The sequence below is a fragment of the Lasioglossum baleicum genome, chromosome 15, assembly GCF_051020765.1.
Source record: "Lasioglossum baleicum chromosome 15, iyLasBale1, whole genome shotgun sequence".
Taxonomy (NCBI): domain Eukaryota; kingdom Metazoa; phylum Arthropoda; class Insecta; order Hymenoptera; family Halictidae; genus Lasioglossum; species Lasioglossum baleicum.
Genome location: NC_134943.1, coordinates 2441271 through 2466295, shown reverse-complemented (window position 1 = coordinate 2466295; position 25025 = coordinate 2441271). Strand labels below are relative to the sequence as shown.

General features: G+C 40.6%; 1 protein-coding gene across 12 annotated transcripts in view; it reads left to right on the top strand.

Moving 5' to 3' along the window:
• Bru3 (CUGBP Elav-like family member bruno 3) overlaps positions 1-25025 on the top strand; it is an 887603-nt gene that overhangs the window by 649149 nt on the left and 213429 nt on the right. For 6 of the 12 annotated variants that reach the window (XM_076439398.1, XM_076439414.1, XM_076439397.1 and 3 more), the window contains one exon: positions 18910-18958. The exons of the other annotated variants lie outside the window; for them this stretch is intronic. In XM_076439398.1, coding sequence (XP_076295513.1) covers positions 18910-18958 — 49 coding nt within the window. The remainder of the gene's footprint in view (positions 1-18909; positions 18959-25025) is intronic. 12 annotated transcript variants of the gene reach the window in all.

The window sequence follows — 25025 nt, the reverse complement described above, 5'->3', positions numbered from 1 at the left end:
AACACCGCAACTGTCCATCCATTATCTTCTCCATTGGAAATTGTATCGCCTCTATTATTATTGCCGTTATGATCGCGAGAGAGCCATGTTTTTCTTTCGGATATATCATCGGAGGAGTTCGGGAGTCCTATTCTTTCTTTTGTTTCAGCGGTCCAAAAAGGCATAATCCATTTTTCTTCGAAGATAGACGAACGTATCTTAGATAGCTTGGCCCGTAAGGTACATAATGTGTGCGTTGTTGGCTGACATTGCGAGATGATAAATACAATCTCGTCCGCAGTAAACTCGGGTTGCTTTATCGGCAGCCATTTAGACAATGAAGATAGTATTTCTCTCGCGGTTTTATGCTGTATATCACCACAGTGGAGCAACGATGGCGTAGCTTCTGCCGAGATACCGGCAACCTACCAATAACCAAGGTCTGCCCGTAGAAAAAGGCGAATACAGGGACTGGCGCTGCTACGAGCGAGCGACCGACGACTCTACGAAAGCAAAACAACTTATAGATTTATTTTATCACCGGCCATGGGAAACGGATTACAATGAAACAAATTGTTTCTTTTTTTTTTTAATACTGTCGACATACATGCTCGATGAACTGCTCGAACTATATTATGCCACTTCTTATCCTTCATAGGAATACGATTTCCCGATGCAAAACATATGTACGCTGTATTTGACACCGTTTCGATGGTCGGCCCTTGCGATTTATTTTCTGAACTACATCAGTAGAATTATCTTACCATTAATTATTTTAAGAATTCATTAGCTCAAGATAACATTTCGTTTTAACACATTATCATGCAATAGGAAGTTAAATGTATATTCACATTCACATTTCTTTATTTTTTAATGTAATTAACATACTTATTCGAATCTACTATTTCATAAAAGTCAAGATACAAGTACATTATATATACAAGATACAACTACTAATACATGAGATATTTATTGCATCAATTTTAATATTCGTTTAATGTTACGCAGAAATAACTGATTTTCATCATTAATTGTTATTTACCAGTATCAATTGTAATTGGTAAAATATTTCAACGTTTCGTCTTCATGAAATGACAATACTGATCAACGTGATGTATTAAATAACAATTAAAACATTCATTAACGGAATCATTATTTGAATTTCAGTCGATGATACTTAATTTATATTTTGACGTACAATGTTAAATGAAACATTATTTATATGAACCTGCGATTCAATTCACAGTTCCGTGATTTTGCAGACAGTTTTGCAATAACTTGAACTATATAATAATAAGTGCTCTGAAAATTACAAAAGTGAATGTGTTGTTACCCTTCTCGTTTATCAGAGTACTTATTTCTGGAGTACTCAAAGTCATGCAGAATTTTAAGAAATCTTTTTGCAAAAATGTGGCACAGTTTATTAAAAATACTTGTGCGTGTTTTCTTTTTTAATAAACTCCTACAATGTAATTTAAAAACATAGTGCAAACACAAATTTCGGAACTACCTAAACTCGCGCAGTTTCGCGACCGTATTGGATCAAGGAACTTTTCCTTCGGCTCGGTGTGAATAAAACAAAATACTTTGGGCGTCATCTGGTCGCGTCGTGTAAAGCCTGAAATTAAGCCGCAAGAGTTTTATTGTGCCGTTAAGATGAGCCTAGAATTTCTTGTCGCAGAACTTCGCTTGCTATTTATCGTTCGCTGTTACAAGGGGTCTCTACATGGTGTACCTTTTTTATTACTTAATCAGACAGCTTGAATATTTTCAATAAAAATGACGGCATTAAACCGGAGGAGCAGCTAGAGGTCAGACGAATGCTTAAGCTGGCTTTCCCGCTTTCCTTATTACAAGCTTAATTTTTTATCTCCGTCGAAACAGCTCCAATTATGAGAGGGCAAAAAAAATGGACGAAAGATTTTGCGTTACGACTTGGCGTAAGTCGAGTTTTACGACTTTATTCTACGTGCTCGGCTACCAATTCGTTTTGGTCCCCTTTGTCGATCCGTGTCACATCACTGTGTACATCGCCGTGCCTCGGATTCCAGAAAGGATCCACGGAGATCCATTAATGGACATTGACGAGATTGCCTATAAATTTATTTGTCCTTCCAAACGTGCTATTGTTTTATTGCTGTATGAAGGAAGCGGGCGATATCGTATTTCGTCCTTTCTTTCTTTCATTTCTCCCTATTTCTTGGTCCCGACGATGTGTTTTTGTGTTACACAATGCGAGGCCAGCGTCTTAATAGTAAAAGTGCGCGTCAGTGTGTCACAAGCACAAGAAATACGACGTCATAAAAAAAACGACGTTACGAACTACTTTGTGAGTAGTATAGGGGCACCGTACATCTTATGATGTTGTTTGAAGTTCCCGGGAAATTCTGGAAACCTTTAAATTTTCATCTTTCCGCAGAGACAGAATAATTTTCCGACGTCTGCCCAAGCAGTTTACATTTTGACGCGTCCGTTTACTACGCTCGAACAATTTCCCTTGTTGACACCGTCTCATTGCCTGAGATACGATCTGCTAGATTTGTTTTAGCTTTGAAAATGTGCACTAACAAAATTGAGGAAACGTTTTATTCGTAAATTCGATTGGTGTACTCTAGATTTGTTAGTAGTTTTCTTTAAAATGTATTTACACTCTGTAAAATAAGTCTCAAACTTTTTTGTAATTATACCAAATGACCTGATGTTTTGTAAGCAATTAGAAGCATTGGTTTACTGAATGATGTGTAAAAAATATTTTCTAGAAATTACAGTTTACAAGGTTGCATGCAAAAATAAAAAAGGCACTTTTTAAAACTTTTTTATTTGCGCCCTTGATAAAAATTTAAAATGTATGTTTTGTAGACCTATAGTAGTTACACACTTGCTGAAAATTTCATCGAAATCGGTTGACACAGGAAAAAACGACACGCATCGAAAGATGTACGATTCTGTGGATTTTAAGCAGAAACTGATCAAAAGTCGTGTAAAACTACGATTTTCACCAATTTTAACCGCTTGTAGCTCGTGTGTATGTCAATCGAAATTTTCAGCCGGTGTGTAACTATTACAGATCTACAAAACATATATCTTAAATTTTCTTTGAGGGCCCAAATAAAAATGTTTTAAAAAGAGCCTTTTTTATTTTCGAGACTTATTTTACTGAGTGTACTTTGATTTTAAAGTACATTTTGGAGTTTTAGTGGTAAATTCTTGTATGTATTAATAATAATGAATAATCTACATGAATAATAATATGACATAATCATGTTACAGTGTTACAGAATAATCATATTGTATTACTAATTACAAAGTTTCAACATCATGATACTTTTGTTGCTCAAGATGCGATGAAAAAATTTAATAATGTGTGTTCTATTTGCACCAACTAATGAACACAAATAATATAATAGTATAAAAACTAGAGTAATACACTAAGTAATTACTAGTAAACTAATAATAGAGCGTATAAAAAACAGTAAAAAAAAAACTTTGCTTTGGTCTCTTAATCACTGTGGTCATACACGCATAAAGATCTGCTGTCTAATTATCACATGTATTGCAATCTTCAGCTTGAATACAATGTTATTAAATCTTTGTGCAAGCGTTTTTACGATGTGTTTCATGAAATTATTGCATGTTGCGTTGTTGCATTCAAATCAATTCGCAGCAGCACCGTGATTTTATAAAACAGCGATCAGTCATCCGAAAATATAGGTCGATTATGAATTATGTTGGAGCTTGAAAGGTTGTTGCTTACCTCTTCCGCCATGGTACATTATCGCTATCGATAATCCATCGGTTCTCGTCAGGTACGATAGAGACAACGTAACGCCGTGAACGAACGGTAAACTTTTTAATCACGTTATCCCTTAGAAGAACAGGTTTTGTCAAACCTGTCGGAGTTCGACATCACGGTTGATTACGGGGGTTACAGCTAACAACAGCCGCCATTAAAGACACGCCCCATATTGGGTCTGGCTTCCTTGAAAGTAGACTTTTCGTCAAACTTAATTATCCCGACTCACCGACAGACTGATCAGTACGTTTTCTAGACCCCGGGGGTAGGGGGAGCTGATGAAAATTTGCACGAGATTCGATTAAACTTCGTGCATCGTACACGGTCCCCGTTTTATGGCAATTAGTAACATTTCAATTAGTAATGCGATACATGTGATCGATTAAATAACTCCGTTATCGAGCACCCGTCGGGTGGAATATTTTAGAACTTGAGGAATTTCGTTAAATAAATGTGATCAGGCAGCCTGTACGGCTTCGAGGTACAAGTTTCACTACTATGTATGACTAATGTCAATTATAACGCATCATACTGTACAAGATTCAATTACATCCGGTACGCTTGGTTTTATTAGATGCGTAGTTTCATGTCGCTGCTTTGTGGAGTAACTGGTAAATGTGCGCAAATCTCGTGAATTAACAAATGCTAAATAAGCTTTCATACAAAATAAAGGATTATGGCGGCGTAATTGCTGTTAATGGAATGCTAATGCAGTCTCTAAAATGTGACATCAACATACGAACATTTAACTTTTAGAAAGAGCACATTGTGATCATCGAAAATATTTCTTTCGGTGCTCTCAAGCAGAGTTTGGCAAAAATCAACTAATAATTAAAAATGACTAGTAGTCTGATTGATTGTTAGTCAAAACTTAAGAAAAGTTAGTTAAAACTTTTTGATTAGTTAGTCATAACTACATGGCACTAGTTAGTCACAACTCTAAGTAATCGTTAGTTAGTGCTTATTAGTTATGATTAATCATTAGTTAGTTCAAATGATCAGTCATCAAGCTTTAGTCGTCAGTCACTATTGTGTGCGATTAACATACATCAATATGTATACTTAAACTATATCGGAATTTGCTGTGGCCAAACATGTCATAATCTGTACTTTACATGTTTATAAACTAATAGGATATTTTTTTGTTATTATAATGTCTTATTTGAACTTAAAACCATTTTTAGTCATTAGTTATGCCATTATAGTCAGTATTCAATATTCATCATTAATAAAAATTTAGTCATTACTCATACTCACGCTCAAGTATTTACTTAGTCATTAATTATTAGTCACTTTTGTGTAGAGCTTATGAAGTTATTAGTCAATAATCATAATTGTGACTAGCGTTTGTCCGACTCTGCTCTCAAGGATTATTTTTTCCATGAAAGTAAACATTTTGTCCTGTTATCTTTTATATTCCACGTTAAAATATATTCTAGCCATATTCTGTTTTTACCAATTTGGCTAACATCAAATTAACATAAAAATGGTGTCCGAATTGTATAATGATTTTATTGATTTCTATTATTGAGAATATTCAAATTATTATTATTAGTTTCGAATGATTTCTAATTTTCTAATGTTGTTTTAGGTGAAGTGTAGATATGCACCAGTTTCGAAATAGTTAGTTATCGAGAATTGGCTAATTAAAGCTTTGAAGCAACTCAGCTTTGGAGCGACCAATTACGACCAATGTTATTGGTTCGGAAAGCCTAATCATTCGCAATCTCTACACCTATTCCTTTTCTCGTTGTCATCGATAAACAAAACTTTGTTAATTAGAAGGAAGTCATTCGTGATGCCCGCAGCTAATTGGTACCCGGAGCATAAACCGGACACGGAACTGTTGTCCGGACTAAACTCCGGCGGATTGTTATCAGTGCAAACTACGCGGCGCATGTCAAGAATGGAAGAACTTATACATAGTTCACCGTGCTCACTTCTGAATTTTCAGAAGCCTTATTAATTTTAGGGTACCCTCCAGTACTTCGCAAACAATATCAGAGTTTCCGAAACACGCGGTGTACTGGATCGCCAATTAATTGATACGACGAGACGTGAAAATAGTTTTCCTAGAAATTATTTTAAAACTTGTTGACTTCAAAAATGTTACATGTTATTTAATAGTACTTATTAATATTTAAAATGATAGAGCACAATGTTGCATGATTCCTTTATTTGGAGTAATATGTAGAACCATGTGTAATGTAATGAAACCACCTACATTCCTAAAAATTAGTGTTAATTCAAAAATATAATTATAATCATATCTTGTCGAAATTATTTAGTAATTTCTCCGTCTTCTTAACATTTTAGTTCAATTCTTAAGACTAGCATAAATTAGTGTTTTAAACTTTAGCAACACTGAACACGAATGAATTTTACACACAATTTTATAATGCAATACTTATTATCAACAAGTAAGAAGAAACTAAATTTTCAATATTGCAATTCGAATTAACTTGGTTATTTAATTGAATGAATTAAATGAATTTTAACATGGCAGTTTGGGTACACATACTGTGAATTTAAATGAGAAAATAGGTCGGTATTTATTTCGAACGAATAATAATGAGGGCAAATATTTTGTACACCGAAGCTTGCAATTCAATTCCGATAACTGGAGTGTACAGAGATTCGCGGAATTTCGCAAATAGTTTCACATGATGTGATAAAACGATCTATGTAGTGGTAAACGTGTTAACGTAGGAGTCATAAAAAAGAAAGTGGTAGGGCAGAAGCTTACGAGACCAAAGGGGATGCTTTAACGGCCCCATAAATTCCAACGGTCATCTTCTGCCTCGAAGCTCTGGATAAGCGTTCCTGTAAAACACGAACGAGAGGAGATCTTGCTTCGTACAATTAACCCTTTAAGCCATTCGGTTTTTTGTGTCGACAAAGATTTGTAAATCTTAGAGCACAAACTCCAGATTAATTTTATTTCCCTTTGGTACCCTGCTGCGTTTGTTCCGACCCTTATCATTGATAGAAAAAGTTTCCACATCGTTTATCTCTGGATATTTTAATCCAAACGTCGCCAAATATAAGAATATTTGCAGAAAATTTAATAACGTGATTTATTACGATTATTTCAGTGATTAATTACCTTTATTGACTTCGTAGGTAAAAATTAAATCTGTGAACTATCTTTTCAATGCTTCATTATTTGTTTATACATTTTTAAAGGCGTAATATGAAAAGATTTCTACGTGCACTCTTTTATATTACATCTTACACATTTTTATTATTATAATAACGTGACATGTGCTCCGATTTATATTCAAAATATTAAATACATGTTGGAGAAGTATTCAAATTATTTCCTACTGTATCATTAATTACATTGGTTGTGTGCATATATATCTATCCGCCTAGCTTCCAAACTCTTACATTTCTTTCACAAACTTTGCAATATTAATTTTTATTAACACTTTGACTGCTACGCCAGTCTATTGTATTCTTGTATTTTTATTAAATAACTTGTTCTTAGTTCGTGTCACTTTGATGAAGTGTGGCTGTGAATGTATCAACGGATAGTATATGTGCCACGAAGAATGTGAAAAGTTGATTACGTGTCAGGTACAACGCTGAACTTGTCCGATTAGAGTATCGTTCTATATCTGCGAAGATTGGATTACGGAATAGCTTCGATTCGCCTTGAAAATGTAAAGCAGGGCAGTTAGAGGAGCTATCGGTATCCCATCAGCGCCATTCTCCTTCAATTATTGAGCAGTTGGATGTAATTCATTGAATCGGACCGAAGTACCTGTTAATCCGTTGAAAAGGCCCGCGATATTCCATCCCGTCTCCCGAGAGAATTGAAATTAACCTGATACGAGGTCCACGTTATCAAGATTTAAACAAATCCACGGCTCAAGTGACTGATCGCTCGCAACAGGTGGGACATGTTCCCTAGGCAGGTGGGGCACCGCCGAGCTGAGCCAGAAGCTTTGGCTCGGGTTAGCGTGCCAAGAACCACCCCTTTCGGCCGCAACCTCAAACTCTCGTCGAGCAAGCCGATATTGTAATTGCCAGTGCTACCCAAGTGGCCTAAGATTGATGAGGTGGAAGCCAAGTTAGTCGAAGCGTGCTAAATGCAAGCTGCCGGTGATCCTAAAACCGGAAAGCGTATTCCGCGTTTCCGCCTAAATCGTTTGTCATCCGGCTTGGCACTTCGGCATTTCGCAATTTCGCGTTTTTCTTCAACCCACTCCTCAAACCGTATTTTTCCCTTTCCTTTGGACCACCACCTAACCGAACCGTTCTCCGCGGCCGGGGAAACTTGCTGACGAATCCCAGCCGAACTTTAATAAACGTCAATGCAACACGTAATGCCGGTTTTATTGTAACTGTCGACGACTTTACTACCCTGTAATTTAATGGCCACCCCGGCGCGATCTACCGAAGATCAATCGTAAACCTTATACATAGCCTTTGATTTATGTAGACCGTATAAAGCGATGATATTTATATGCCATAAAGAGGGCTCCGAACTTTTATTTCCTCGATTCATAAATTTACCGGAGCCCTGGATCTTCCGCGGAAACTTCGACCAGTCTCTGTCAGCTCACAGATCTACGACTTAGAAAAATATTAGCAATAGTCCTCTGAAAATTTGGGTACACCACTTAACGTAACAGCTAATTCAATTTTTTAGCTGTCAGTTTATATTATTAAAAAGAAGTGGGTTTAACAATCTGAAAAAATTGTCACCTAAAAATTTGAATAGATCCAGCTATGGCTGCTAAGAAATCGTGAAAACAGCTCGCCATCGACGCTTTAAATACAAATCTAGGATAAGAATGATGTGAAGAGTGTTAGACGCAATCAGTACGTGAGGACAAATGCGCCGAGGTGCATTAAGCGATTGCCGAGATCCGAAAAGAAAACGTTCGCTAATGCCGGTTCGATGTTGGTTTCGCGTTGTCCGTAAATACAATTCAATTAAGTACTCATAAGCGGAAATACCAAAGTTTTCGTAGTTCTTGAAAACTTAATATTCCTTTGTCGAAAGGGGACGCGGGGAAGCCGGTCCCGGACGTGCATTATTAAGATCTATTAGGAAATCTTTCGACGCGGAAGCAAAGGCGCTGGGGAAACTTCGCCAGTCTCGCAATTCAACGAGATCGTCGGGAATCTAACAAACAACTCTTTCCGACGGTTTTCTTCTCCCAGCCGTTTCTCTCGCTCGTTATCTTCCACGCTCGATTGGACGGAGCGTTTATTGTTTCAAGCGAGAGAGCACTCCCAACGAAATGTTTTCCCGGTCGTCTCGCGCGTCGTCTGGCCCGCTTAAGTACAAATAGCCCTTAGAAGTCCGCGGGCCGAACTTGGGTAGACGACTACCGGGGCCAGAAGTGATTTGGACGATCGCCAGCAAGCATCTAGGCCACATTGAATCATTCCACCGAACCCCCATACTCCCCTCCCTCACCCATTTGCCACCCCCCTCACCGCTCCGTGTCCTACGCGGAATACCGTTCCGAAACTGCGATAAAGCAATTGCAAATCACTGAAGAAACAGCCGCGATCTTTTCTTTTGCTCGTTCGACCCACGCTGACTAACTCCTATCATTGCCCCTAACATTTTGATCAGACCGAGTGGACACCTACGCGTTTATGATACATCGTCATTTTTATTCAGAGTGCAACATAAATAGGCGTTCCGTTTTTAAGTGAAATTCTGTATGAACTTGTTTGCCTCGTTTAAACATTTGCATTAATTAATAAAGTCTAAATGCATGTAATTATAAAATCCTTTGAACTACGACATCCTTTAGAACATTTATAACCCTGTATTTAATTTTGTAACCTTTAAGCAATATGAAATTCAAGTCCCATTTTTATGTACTTCTGGTAACAAGAATTTTTTTTATCCTTGAAAGAGAACATGTTGTGATATCTTTTTAACAAATATTTCTTCTTGATTCAGATACAGGGTTAAAAGGTATTATGATGGAACAGATGTTTTAGAACGTTTATTAAAAAATAATTTATAAGGGTAACATAAAGAATCTTTGATATATGAATTATTTAGATAAATAACTAGATGAAATTGAAGTATGCAAAAGTTCTGAAACAATTCAAGTTGTATAATGAAAGTTCTCCACCAAACACTTAAGAAGTCAGAATGTCAGACAATATAAAAATGCGTTCGACCGTACCCACCGCTCAGGAAAACACATTCTAACGATCGCAATAATTATCGTCGTTTGCCTCTCAAATAAAAGCGATAAAGTTGCTTACACGGACTTTCTTTCGCCGTCGGAGATTTAAAAAACTTGATATTGTTCTACGGGCAGCGCCATCGTCACATCGTGGTAAGTTTCCAAGTCGAAGGAATGGCAGCATTAAAATTTGACGAGGACAATTTCGCGTCTATCCGCAGCTCCTCGATCAGCAGGCACGGGGTCGCAATGAAAAAGTTCGCCGGAGCTTGTTTTTCATGACTTGCGCTCGCGCGTTATTTCCCGGCCGCGATGCATAAAACGTATGTTTCCGCGTAAGTTTTATGCAACCCGGTTACAGCGGACTCCGTTCGATCATTCGGCGAAAAAATGAAAGGAATTCGAGTCGACGACGAGGAATTTAACTGGCCAGCGAAAAATAGTAAAGTTCCGGGGGATGGTTCTCGCGGCTGCCAATTTTCTTCCATTCGCGCGTCCGTTCGGTCGTTCGAAATTGTTACGTCAATTTTCTATCTTCGATCGGTATAAAAAAAGGTCGACGCCAGTATTTTCCGCCGATCGAGCACATTCAACTGCCGTAAATTCGACGGAGGGTAAGAAGAGATTTCTCCGGTAGGTTGTAAGTTAAAGTGCCACGGCAGAAGGAATCCGGCGTCGTCGGAGGCCGGGGAGGTTGGTGACTTTGAAGGAGAACGCGACGAAGGAATAACCGGCAACCGTAAACAAACTTTCGGCTTTATCGAGCGAGGCATTGTGGGTTAGAGACGCTGCAAATATTTGATAGCCGCTGCTCCTTCCACGAAACAGAAACAGAAGAGCGAGACACCGATGGCATCTCACCATTGCCCGCCCCCTTTCTCCGCCCTTTTCAACTTCGTCATCCCCATTCGTTCTTCTTGGCTACGCCGTTCCCCATCCCCTGACTTCCACCGAACTCATTCTCTGTTGCATCGTTCAACATCGACCAATTTCTATCTTTGGTAAACGCAACAACAACAATCGGCCAGCCCGAGCGATCTCTCGTTATCACTCTAATCGAAACGGTTCGAACGCTGTCTCTACGGGCGTCGCTGATCAAATTCTACCGGGGAAAAAATGCCATCTATTCGATTTGGCGCCAGAGTAGTTTGTTATTTGTTTTCCACCGACTAGAGAGTCGACGACCACTGTGTTAGGAATCGCGGAAGGAAATTGCTCGAATAAAAAACCGGCGGGGTCTGAGATAGAGCGTTCTTAGATTCTATGAAAACTCTCGGCGAGCTCGGCCATCTACTTATACAAATCGTAGCTTTCTATTCCGATGTCGCGGGTTTACCAACCATAAGCGCGTAAAATAGTCAAATGCTGATAAGGTCTCGGTTGGATCTACATTGTTGTTTATCGTATTCGTTGGAAACGATTCGGTCGATCAACTTAATACACTCACAAGGGAAGAACCCCAAGTGTCCGACTTCGATCTTGATAATTTTTTCTGAGATGATAGTATTTATATGGATCCCTAATTATGTATGCAAAATATTAGGTGTAGTTACTCAACAGTTTTAGAGATATAAACAATTAAAGTTTAGTTAAACTTTAGTTTTATTTTTTTAAACTTTAGTTTAAAGTTAATTAAACTTTAGTTGTTTATATGTTTAAAACTATCGAGTAACTATACCTAATATTTTGCATACATAATTAGGGATCCATATACCATCATCTCACAAAAAATGATCAAAATCGAAGTCGGACACGTGGGGTCCTTCCCTTGTTAGAGTATATTCGCGACAAGTTAGTTCTTTGATACGGTATTCTAGAAATTCGATCAGTACATTCGTTCAGTATTCTAATTTTGATTACTGGTCTGGTGATTTTTGTGCAGAATAAAAATTGTGTTCATTGATTACACTAATCAGGATTCTTTCACTGTTTTGCACTTCATCAACTAGCTGTTGACATCTACGCAAGACAATATTGAATTTGCATCATCTTTTAGTTCATTTATCAACCTGTTGCTAGTAAAATTGCAATGGAACTTTATCGATTATGCATGAAGCTACGAGGAATAAAATCGCAGAAGTAAACATGCTTATACAAACTAATTTTCACGATGATTCCCAAATTCAACATTCAGGGACTTGCCAAAAAATGTTTAAATTGTGCATGCATATAAATACAGCTACATCGACATGGTTAATAATCGACGGTCGGAACACACGCCGAGCAGAAATTGAACGTGAAAACTCATCGGAACGGTTTTCTAAAATGTTAACAGGACGTTCATAAAAGTTGCAGGCTGAAACGCTTCGATCAACGGTGAAAACGCGAAAGGTTGCCGCGTCGAATAAAAAATTCTGCACAAACAAGGGGTAGAGACGTCTACGCGACTAACTGCTCTCGAATACGGTACATACTTAATTTTATGTCCGTACATTCGTCCGGTAATAAAAGAAGAAAAAGGAACGAATGAAAAATAGACGAAAAAGGAAGGGAAAAAAAGAGGACCGGTATGCACGGATGGAGAAGTGCAGACGAGTTGGAATTTTCACGGAGCAAGAGTCCCTTCGAAAATGCGCTTGGTCCCTGCAGGCCGTTTTCAGAGGCGGGTTAATTATACCACCCGGCGTGAGAAGGGAAGGCACATAAAAAAAGAAATCCAGTCGGGCAGCACACATTAAACGTGAATTAAACGCGGAGATTTCCGTTTCTCCGCAGCGGAAAAGGGATGACGATGGCGGTCCAGCTCGGCGTTTTCGGTCCCCAGGTTTTCCAGTTGCTCGAAGCTTGCATTTATTTGTACACTTCCAACCGACTTTAAGAGCTGCACTAAAAATTTTCTCCCCGTGCTGTGCCAGTAGACTTTAAAACGGGTGGGATGAAGACATTTTTCATGTAACCTTACTGAATTTCAACACCGGCATCCCCGGTCCGCCGAGCCCCGGCCACGATTATGCAAATATTATTCGACTAGTTAATTGGAATAAAAATTGGAAACTAAAATGTGATCTCCACCCCCTCCTCATCCGTAGTCGGGTCCACACACCCCGTTGCCCTTCCTCAACGTTAGCCACGTTCTATCGACATCTCTCGATGTTGGCTGGTCGCCAGGCCAATTATACGCATGCAAGAACCGTGAGCTAATTGACGAAAGTGTTTGATCTCGCATCCAGTGAGAAGCTCGTGAATTAATGCTCCTTTGAACGAGAATTCGCTTTTCTCTAACCCTCCAACCAACCCCAACAGGGAACCGGGGAAACCTCTCGCTTATAGACTGACGTTTCTGTCTGAAGAGAAACAGAAATAGCGAAAGGAAAAGAGGCGAGTGGGTGGGGGCAGCGTTTAACTTTAATTGCGTTTCTCTCGGCGAATCCTTAGAAAAGACCCCCCGCCGACTCGGTGTTGCGAGCTCAACCGTTCGTCGCTTATGCAACAACATTTCTACGTTCGCGCTTCTATTTTGATTCGGTTACGTAGTAGACTTGCTTACGTAACGCTCTGCCGTCGTGGCGCCTTTGCCGAACATTCAGGAAACTGATCGTACACACCGCCGCGCCGTCCGGAAGTATTTGGAAACTCACACTTTCCTTCTAAGGGGTTGCATACCTTTCAACGGTACGACAATTGTTTCTATGAAATTGTGTTTGTTGAAGGGACGTCTTGTATCTATGAATCAATCTCATATTCGTATTCATATTCATTCATATTCAATTTTAAAAAAAAGATTAATATAGAATGGAATTATTCTAGATCGCGCGGAAGAAATGTTTAATTCTTTTGCAAAGAGTTGATATTTAACTCTGACAAGACAAACTCATTCAAGTACAGATTTTGCAGAAACGATTCATCAGTTGTGAAATAACAGACTGGAATACAAATAAAATGACACGACTTTCTTTGAAGATATCTATCGATTCCGAAAATACGGTTTATTTCGAACGAATTAATATATGAAATATGATGAATTTTCTAAGCGATCTTTACTGAATTTGAGCCACGTCTGAGAACAATTTAAGGCAGCTTCGATCGTGAGGGATGTAAGTGCTATCGGACGTCGACGAGACACCGGGGAACTCGGAGAGAAGAAGAAGGCAGTGAAAGAAAAACGTGGGGATAGAATAATTGAGGCAACGATGAAACAAGGGCTTCCTGGTAGACTCGGGGCTGCCTTTTGCCTTCGTTCAATCAAAACTCCCGCCTTCAAGAAAGAAAAGACGAGACCGAAACTGTCCGGCTTGTAATGAGGAAAGCGCCGTAGCTCGTTCCTTGTTGTTCGGCTCGATGCTTAAGTACGGTCGATCAGGAGTCTAGAAAAGTGGTGAAACGAAAGGCGGAAAGACAACTAAAATAAGAGGGAAAGAAGCACCGAAAATTGATACCCTTTGTTGCGTAACCACCACCGGAAAATGAGAGGAATAGCGTAAAAAGAGCTTCATTATATATTCTGCAGCCGAACAATTTGTTCTCCGAAGACATCAGAATAATATTCCAGTTTATTTCGTATCTTTGAAAAAATGTGGCGCTATTAGCGTCACAATCATATTTAACGTCGTCTTCAATAATTATATATGCACCTGCATCGTCAATGATTAATTTTAACTGCTGCAAGTGATCATAGTGATATCACCTTTATTTCTGTTGTTCGTCAATGAATAACGAAAAAATATAATAGGCAGTTTTTAACGATTTGAACTGTTAGCACACACACACACACACACACAACTTCGAAAGATATTAATAAATTATTTATGTGTTATGATACAGTTAAAGAAGAAATTCTGTTATGTTACAATAGACCCTAGAGATGTACAGAATGATTCATACAAAGTGAGGCTCGCCATAGAGTGTGCACGTTGCCATAATGTTACTTATTTATTAGTTACGTGAATGGAACGTCGATACGTAATGCACGGTGCACCGTACATTATAAATGATATTGTACACAGCGGAATATAGTGATCAATCAATTATGTCTCTTATTATACACGTCATCGGCATGCAATGTCGAAAACATGCATGAAATCAATCGAAGAGTATTGAACCCGTTTGATTATTGTAGAAGCAGATTGCAAATATTAGCAGTTTAGTAACAGTCACTCTGGAGTAACTGAAAAACGAATGAACATAAAAATCAGAATTAATATTTATAAAACATAGACGCACCGACTTTGCACTACAGTGTTTGTATATCTAACGTTCAGTAATGAGTTTAACCAAGGATTGCAAAAAGGAAGCAGTGACGTGCATCGTAGTTTTTCAGCAACACCTGCAAGAAATGGAGTTGCGTGTTCCCCGTGGAAGTTTGTGTGCCGTTCACATACAGGCCTTGCGCACGTACCTGTACAAGATGGATAGGATACATAAAGTGCTGTTTACGATTTTGTGGCAAATAAGGACGTAGTTTGCTCTTAAAGAAGAGAGCATGGGGAAAATCCTTCTTGCGCCCGAAACCTTAAGCTGAGACGTTCTTTTGCTATCTTTAAAAGCAAGAAGGAAGCCGATGCCTCTAAATTTGACTTTAATGGCGTCACTTTTTCTCCGGCATTCGTTCGCAAAAATAATCAATTTAATAGGTCAGACTGTTGTTTTAAAGCCTGCGGTCGTGCCGGTGAAGACTATCTCATCATGTATAAGCAACGGGCACTTTGGAAAGCAATCTTCAAATGTATTGCGTAACGTAATTGCAGCTAAAAACAAATTTCAATATGTTTCTCACAGAAATATGTAATTACAAGTGACAAATATTTCAAATTATCTGGTAAAAAAAATTAAATGCTTCCTTAAACATTTCATTTCTAATAACAAACAAACATGCATAGTAACACGACCGTGCTGCATTCGCGCAACAACAAAAAGCTCGCCCGACTAGAACCTAATACTTTGAGCAAATGTTATTCAGTCCGATAACAGCGATCCAAATAAAAAAGAATCCATCGCGTTACAAATCGACCCCGAAAAATCAAACGCAGACCGACCGATAAGCGCGCCGTTCCATTTACTAAAAAAAAAAAAAAAAATGAAGACGATATCTGGCCACGGTTTGCACGGGTACATTCACTGCAGCTTGTATATTGAATCCAGCGACCAGTGCCGCGTCCAAAGATATGCAAATTCGTTCTGAAATTGAGAGGAAAGCCTAAAGAGCGAGCAAGATCACAGCACACGGAGAAAAGTAGAGGGGTTCGAGAAACGAGGCTGTACGAGAGAGAGGGGTGGGGGTGGCGAGAAAGTAGAGGTAGCCGGCGACATTCTCGAAATTTCAACGAAAACGAATTTTTGCGCTTTCACCGTAATTTCCTCGACGCCATTTCACGTGGAAATCGCATCAAATCAGTGGGTGGGAACCGTATCGCTTCGCTTTCCGCCACACCGCGAATCCGAACTAATATATTTCCGAAGCAACCCGATTGCGTCGAGGACGATAGACGAAGAGGGAAACCGCGAGCGAAAGTACGGGCGAACGAGAGTAAAAAGAGAGAGGGACGAGGAGAAAGGGGTTGGGGAGGGAGGTGTGGAAGGATGGAGAGAGCGGAGGCAAAAGATGGGAGAAGACAGAAAGTGTGCTTTGTACCTAGCGCAATGGTAGTTCTGTATTGCGAAGGGTTGCCGGATACCTGCTACCCCTACGTCTCATCCTATTTGTTTCTGCTTGCCGGTACGACGCACCCTCGAGCGCTAGGCGAAGAGGGGGTGGCAGAGGGAGAGGGTATCAGAGAGAGAGAGAGAGAGAGAGAGAGAGAAAGATCGGGGGAGGGTGGTTTGTCAATATTCATTATGTTTGCACCGAAAAAGGAAAAGACGGTGCAGCCGGGGCCGAGCCAAAGGGAAAAAGGAGACGAATGGATGCGCGTCGAAGCGCGTAGAATACACAGAATGAGTGCGACGCGCGGCGAAATACGAAGAAATTTCCAGTTTTATGGCCGTATAAAGGGCTAAAGGAAAAGTCCAGCGGAAAAAGAATTCTTCTGTCCTCTCTCTTTCCATCTCCCTTTTTTTTCACCGAGCGAACCAATGTGGCCATCCAACTGAATTGATACTCTCGGAAGCATTCTTTGTTGCTTCAATATTCTCGGTCGAGATTGTATCGAAGCCCCCGCGCGCTTCTATGGAATGTGTCGCGCGAAACGAACCAAAAAAAAAGAAAAAAGAAAAAAATCGGTGGAGAGGGAGAGAGAGAGAGGGAGATAGAGAAAGAGAGATGGTGAGAGGGAGGAGCACACCACCCGCACTCAGCTGTCGCTGTAACCAGTGTGTAGTTTTTAATTTCGCGGCGAACACCGGCATTTCGATACGGTTCCTGTTCACTAGCCCCGGTTCTTTGTTTCTTTCGCGGAACGGGGCACAATGGAATCCGAATACGCAAATACACGCGAATGCGCGAGCGAGAGAGGGCGCATGGCCTCCCGGCGAAAAGTGCTTTAAGCTTATTCGATCGAGCCATTAATTTTAGCGTCGACGCGCGCGATATGAATTGGTTTCCATTCAAATCCCAATACGTTCGCCGATTTAATCTAATAGCTCTCTTTATCTGGCCCGGTGTTCGAGCATGCCGCGCGGCCGGTTTACGCGCGAAAGGAAATAGTTCCCCGCCAAATATTTGACGCCTCGAAAACCGGCTCCGTATGGAAGAGCGGGTACATCGAAGCGGGTGCGTGCGACCCGCTCTTTCTCTCTCTTTCTCTCTTTCTCTCTTTCTCGCCGTTCTCCCACCCTACTATCCCCCGGATTTTGCACCGGCTCGAAACACGGCCCTGCACTCTCCCGCGCACCCGTAATTTAATTTGATATTCCCCTTTGTTAATTTGATAGAGCAGCGAAGCGAGGAGAGGAAAGAGAGGTAGGCCGCTGGGATGCGGAGTGCCCGGGCGAGAAAAATACTTCAGATTCCAGACTGTATCAGCGACCGGCGCTCTCGTGTCACCTGAACCCCTCTCGGCTGATGGCCCGACCGAAACGTATCATCGTTCAACGTAGCGCGACCAATGTGATTTAACCGCTCGCCACGCATCGTTCCGTTGATATGACGCCGACGTTCGCTGACGTTTCGTGGCACGTGATACCGAAATTACTGCGACAATAATGCGCTCGTCGTGGTCCAATTTACCTGGAATGATTCACCGGACAGATATTTCGCCGGGATTTCAAGGCAGGATCGATCGACAATTACGATTTCACGCTACCGGATTCCCTAGATCCCAGCCACCGTGGCCGTTATTACGCTGGGCTACGTATTTCGCGAACGTAAAATTGATTAAAACGATTCTAGACATATGTATATGTACAGGGTACCTGCTTTTTAAGTTTCCCAAGCAATCATTTCCCAATCTACAGCTCGTTGTAATTTTCAAATAAAACTTACTCTGTTTTGGTGAGACATCTTATGGCGGTCATAAATCTTCTCCAAATTGACGTGTTTCCGAGATTTCAAGGTGAACTTTGTTGTTGTCCAAATTTGGCTTACAATTTGCTTGATGGTAGCACGTCCATCTAGAACAGATTTGTGTTGTTTATATATTAGATGTTTGCGATATTTTTTACGTATTGGCTACTGTGTCTGTTCATGACTGACTGTTTCTACTTTTTCTGTATATTAGACTCTCTATAACATATGAACATCACAGAGGTTGATGAGGTGGACTCTAATTTGAAAAATTTCAATTAAAGTTACATGAATGCCCAACAAATAAGCAATTAACTATGACACTGACACACTTCCCAATTTCCTCGAACCTAAGACTCCGATTTAAGCAATTTAAGCCAGAAATGGCCTCGAAGCCATTTCCACCTTCCTCAAATCTTGACAGCACAGTCGTAAACCGTAGTTGCATGCCAGACCTTAAAACGTTCACCGTAAACATGGTTCCTGGGAAGTAGAATGCGAAAGGGTTGTTTCACCTTCCATCCCTTGCATTAAGCTCTCTAGAAGAAGACATTCCTGATTGATAAATAAATATCCCCGCTCCTGTGTCATAGGCCTTCAAGAAGAAGTTGGAGGGATAGTCCTTACTTCTTCGAACTTAGGGTGAGTAGAAAAGATCACTCGTGTAACCACAGTCAATATCAACGGGGACAAAAAAGCCATTAAAACAGAAACACTCAATACAATAATCAGGGAACAGAAAATTGGGGGGTTTGATACAATTAGCATTAAGCAATCTCTCGAACTTGATGAACAATTATCTCCGTGCAAGTGTCCCTTGTTATTTTTACATTTGACGAAGTGCGGATAGACTATCGTTACAATTATGTTCCCAAACTTCTAATTGGTGGGTTCTTCGGAAAACAAATGGCACTTTACGATGTTTATTTCTATTCTTCGATTAGTATCAAGGGTTTCTGCATGCAGCAGTGAAAACATTAAATATGTGTAAAACCACACCGGATGGTGATAACTAAACAGTAAATTTTGTGTTATTTATGGCCAAAAAGAACGAATGCAACATTGAACTGTAAAGACATTAGAAAAATTTGAAATACATTTAACTTCGATGACTTACAATCAACTCAGAAGATTTATATTTTGCATAAAGATACGCTGTGTGCCATAAGCCTTTAAGTAGTCTCGGAGGGATAGTCCTTCCTCTCTCTTCTTCAAACTTAGGTTTTGATTTAGATTAAAAAAGATCAAAGATTATGTCACAAATCGTGGATTTCGGTAAAATTAATGTTATTACGATGCTTTTCCCTTGGTATCGAGTGTGTCTACAGTAAACTAGTAATTGACTTCGGGAAACAAATGGCAGCAGACGATGCGTACTCTTCTTCGGACGCAGTATCGAAAGTGTCTAGAGATGGCAGTAAAAACATAGAGTATCTGTAGAATCGCACGGTTCGGTGATAACCGACAGGAGAACGGGACATCGTAGATTTAGTTTGACGAAAGGGTACATGAGACGATGGGCAGAGGCGCAGTCAGTATGCGGTCATAACGAAGCTGTCGACATGATGGATGAGGAAGAGGGTAATGCGACGATGGTTCCTGAAGGGAGGACGAAGAGGAGAACCAGCCAGCCCATCGTCCAGCACGATACAAGGGATGCTATCGCTATCGGACCCGCACACCCTGTCTGTCATCAGCACGCCTCACCACCTCAAACACACTCGGCCCACCCGCTGCACGCATGATGGAATATGCTGCATTATATAATTATCCCGTAGATGGTATCTCCGCTGGCGCGACGCGTAATTAGAAACTGTCGACCGAGCAAGACAGCATCGCCTGGAGGAGTTTATTGTGCGAAACGAGAACCGGCTATTGCCGAAAGAACGGGTCATAACCTCTGTCGAAGCGCGTGATATGTTTCGCCATTTTTCACTCTATGTGCGGAACACGTTACAATGGAAATGCGGCACTCTGGGAAGTACTATTACTAACATGCAACATTGTTATCCACTCCTATCTGATGATGACTATGTTATTTTGCTTGCAGGAAATGTATTTATCCTCCGAAGGGTGCGATCTAGATATTTTAATTATTAGGTCTTGCGCATGTTTAGTGTCGACAGGTGAGTTCCGCTCTACTAAATTGAAATGAATAAAACATAGGTGTTGCCTGTTTTATTCGGAATTGTCTTGATATTTTGTTTTTAGTTTATTTTAATATTTATTCTTGCAAACGATACTATCGATCGATGGAGAAAAGAAATGCTAAGGCGTGTGGGCAACCTGTGATTCATTCAATTAATGTGATTAATTAATGGAAAAATTGTAATAATTATATATGTATATAAATCTTAGCCTTACTTTAAAGTATACGTACATGTTAAATTACACATGTAGCAATTCTTTTAATAAAATCTATCGAAGCAATTCAACATTAGCCAGCATTCCTCGACTAAAGGGTTTTTTTCCTTTTTTACAAGGAGAGACAGAAATTCAATAAAGCTACAGGTAACAGACAGGTAATGCTCAATGCACGTTTAATTAATGTTTTCCGGGATTCTTTTTTCCTTCGATCTGAGCACAACCGTTCTGGTTCGAAATAGTTTACTGAAAAACAACATTGTAAACATACTCGCTGTACAAGCACCAAACGCGAGTTTTTTAACTCTTCCATTTTCGTGTTCCCACACAAGTCAACGGAAATAACACAGGAAATGAAGTAACTGTCAACAGAATTTCAGACTTTCCACCCTTTCTGTAGTGTCATATGACAAAACCAAATCCTGCCTTATTTTAATTTCTGTGAAAAGTAAAGTGCGGATCTTTGTGCGCGCGTGACGTACATAAACATTTACAAAAACTTGAAAAATGAAAAGTATAACAAAACAGCACGCGGTTTCATTAAAAATTTAATTTACTGAAGCCGCTAGTGATGAAAATAAAATCTTCCTGCGCTTTTGTTTCTCCGAATTGTTCCAGAGAAATGTGAATTTTACAGAATATTTCTGTGTAAACCAAGTTACAAACATTAACCTTCATACGTTCCCCAGGTGAAAAGTCACCCATTTCATATTTTATAAACTGTAAACTTTTGTTTTTCTACAATTATCATGTAATTTGATATATTCGTTTACGGTGGCTGATCAAATTAGTGAACACGCACTGATGTAATGGAGATCCAAGTTACATTTTCATAAAAGGAAAAACTAAAAGAATTGGTACTTTCAATAAAATACGTAAAATGTAAAATATACATTCAGAAAAATATGAGCATTAGTTAATTGCTATATTGAAAAAGTTACATTGTGATACTATTATCATAAATATTTTTGCACGAGAAAAACATTGAATGATAATCAAATGTCTTTCCTTCATATATTCCCATTCACATAAAATTTCATATTTATCGCAACTTTAACGCCAATGTGCCACGTCTTCCTCAATACCACAATTTTATGGGACAGCGTGAAAAGAATCTCGCAAAATAAATTTCAGCCGGTATAGGTAGATCATAGGTAAGATCTAGAGTGGAATGGCGAACGTCTGCAGTTCATTGGCCGCGACCTACACGTGCATAGAAATTCGGTTCGTTCAGCGGCAGCGTAATTTGCTTATTTGGCAGTCAAGACAGATGTAACGCAGTTAGGCGGGTACCCTAAAATTTAGCCGCGACGAAACCCGGAATTATACATCACGACGATTTCCGCGCGACGTCCAATCACATCGTCTGTTTAAAATTCAGCGCAATTGCTCTGTCGACGGCATATCGGGCCAAAACGTAGACTTTTCGTCAGACTATCGGCTGGGAGACTGTACCGTGAGGTAGCACGAGGCTTCGACAAGGGCGGTTGGAACAGTGTTCGGGTTGGGGGTTTAGTATTCGGTGGGTGCGCGACGCTCACTTTTCGCTCCCCGAACCTCTTCCGAATAGCGCAACATCGCGAAGACGCGAGTGAGAATAACGTGAAGAATCGTCTTATTCGAGCGAGAAAACACGAGGCGAGGAAAGTCCTCCACTCCCGTGCGTTCGCGAACGACAATAAGGGTCTTTGCCGGGCTCCCGGCATCAGTTTCTATTTAGTTACGCTCTCTGCGAAGCCGTGTCGAGGTAATAGTAGCCAGGGAATCCTGAAAGGAAGACAGAGAGAGAGGAGAGAGAGGAAGCGTCGCGCGACCGGAGACGCTTCGTAAAAGTTTCCCGAGTAAAGCTGTTCGTCTCTAACAATTTCTAAGAGGGAACATCCTTCCTGAGAAATGATTGCGCTAAACTTTGACACCTTAGATGGAAATAATTACATCCACACAGACGCCAAGTCCCGCACCCTGTATCGATTCCCGCGATAAGATGCCCCCATAAAATAAATTCCGAGGAATCGTCACAACCAACTACGTCAGATTCGCATGGTATTCATATGATTGCTACTGGTCAACTACAGGTGACACCTGTATTAATATCGCTGTGTAGGTATAATTGTAGGAGTGTTGGGATGATATCAACCCTTAACAGAGAGAGAGAGTCGAGGGGCGACACAGAGTCATCGCTAAAAATTGTTCGACCATCATTCACAATATTGTTTACATTATTAAATATGATAGTTAAATATTCATTTAAGTTTGCAATCTCTTAATGAAAGACGAGGTATTGTATCGGTGAGATAGAAAAATAAATCTGTATCTACAAGAAGTACCTTCACAAATGTTTTCGATAAATAAATTGATAAATAAAGCAGTCTAATCAATTATAAAGCTATAAGAATGGTCTGCCGTCCGAGGGTTAAAAAGTGTACGAAGAATTGTCACCCTAAACGACCGATGTGTCAGTGAAAGCGTTAAGAATTGCACTGTGGCATACGATTTCGGCGCGTGACTAACAACGTTGGAGCAGCCAGAAACAGCAAGATCGCATCTCAGATTTGGTTATCCGGGTTTGTCAGCGGAGCATATGGCCCGAAAAGGCGAAGGGTGTGAATCGTACGTGCGTGATAATACCCCGGTATTTGTTTCCTCGAAGACGCGTGTGGCGTAAGCTGCGTGAAATGTAACGTCGGACACATGCCTCCGGTTTTCCCGACGGCTCCTCCTCCCTCCCTGCCCCCCCCTAAACACGTTCCTTTGCATCTATGACCACTTTTTTCCGTCATAAGCATGTCCTGTCAGCAAAAGCATTTTATGACCGGTATTACCTGCATCGTGCGCGCAGCTTTGAACCGCATCAGGACCACGCCCATCGCTTCTTTATTCTCTTAACACGAACGAGTATGCGGCGCATGGTTTACGTTCATCCATAAAAGTAACGCCACCTACCGAACTGCGACGTGTATGCCATTTTCTCGTCACGGTGCCCTTAACCGGTTTCGAAATGCCGCGATAAAATACGCTTCAGCTCCGGCTGATACTGCGCGTCGCCGCCGCGCGCTCTGCCGTTTGCATGAAATTTTCATGCAACCAAAAACCTCGACGACGTACGACCGATCGCCTTTGATATATACCGAGAGTATCCGCGTCATCGCGATACAATGCCGTCGATGTTGCCCCGGCGACGATGGTACTTTTTCCTTCGAGATTTTCGAGGAGAAATACCGTGCTACAGCGCGGCAACGTTCAAAATTGTACTCACACGCTCCACGCTTCGTTCACGGTAACGGTAATAATAATCCTCGTATGTCTACGAACTCTAATACTAATTAATAGAAGCTCCTTCACCGAACAGTAAATCCAATATCCCTGGTTGTTATTATAGGTGGAATATTCGCATCTTAACAGGTCTTCATCAGTTGCAATTTTAATTAAAGTTACTATCAAGCTGCAGCGATATTGCGTTTGATTGGCAAGTTTTAATTTGATACAGGACCCTGGAGTATCGAGCGAACCTTTAAACCCGTTCTCTACTCCCTTCGTTACCCCCACGCCCCTACACCTGTCTCTCTTTCTCTCCTTCGGATCTGCTTCTCTCTCTCTTTTTTATCCTTCCTCGCTGCTTCTCCTCTTTCTCCCCTTTTCAACACTTCTCTCTCCCTCTCTCTCTCTATCACTCTATCTCTGTTTCTCTCTTTCTGTACCCACCCTTTACAATTTCTCTCTCCGTACCTATCTCTTTCAATCCCCCAGTCATGCGTTTCTCATTCCACTTGTCAATTTAATCAATGTACGCAAATTACAGTGGTTGTCGAAGTGTAGGTAACTAACGCGACGCGATTACAATGTACGGGCTCTCTCACTCTCTATCTCTTCCACACCGAGAGCGGGACATGCGAATTCGAGGTGAAGGGTTCGGAGCACGAAGAGCTACACCATCTCCACCAGCGCCAGTAGCTAACCGAAGTGCCGGCGATACCGACACCGATGATTCCGCTAGCTTCCTCCGCACCTGCGAGAGAACTCCTGCCTGGCCGGTTAGCTACGAACTAGGAGGGCCAGGTCACTGGGGATGAGTCCCTGTTACACTCGTGTTTACAATGGCTCAGTCGCTCATGCGATTCATATCCCTAACCGTGCTATTATCCCATCTCTCCACTGCCTTGCTGTGTTCTGTCTCTTTCCGATCAGCTCTTCCGTACTGCTGCATCGATCCCGTCGGTAATTACTAGACTGCCGATCTTTGTGCAAAATAAAAATTGTTTCTGCTGGAAATGTTGCATTTTTTTTTATTACATAAATTATAAAACACCACATGGAATTATTAGCATTACAAAGATAACTTAGAATC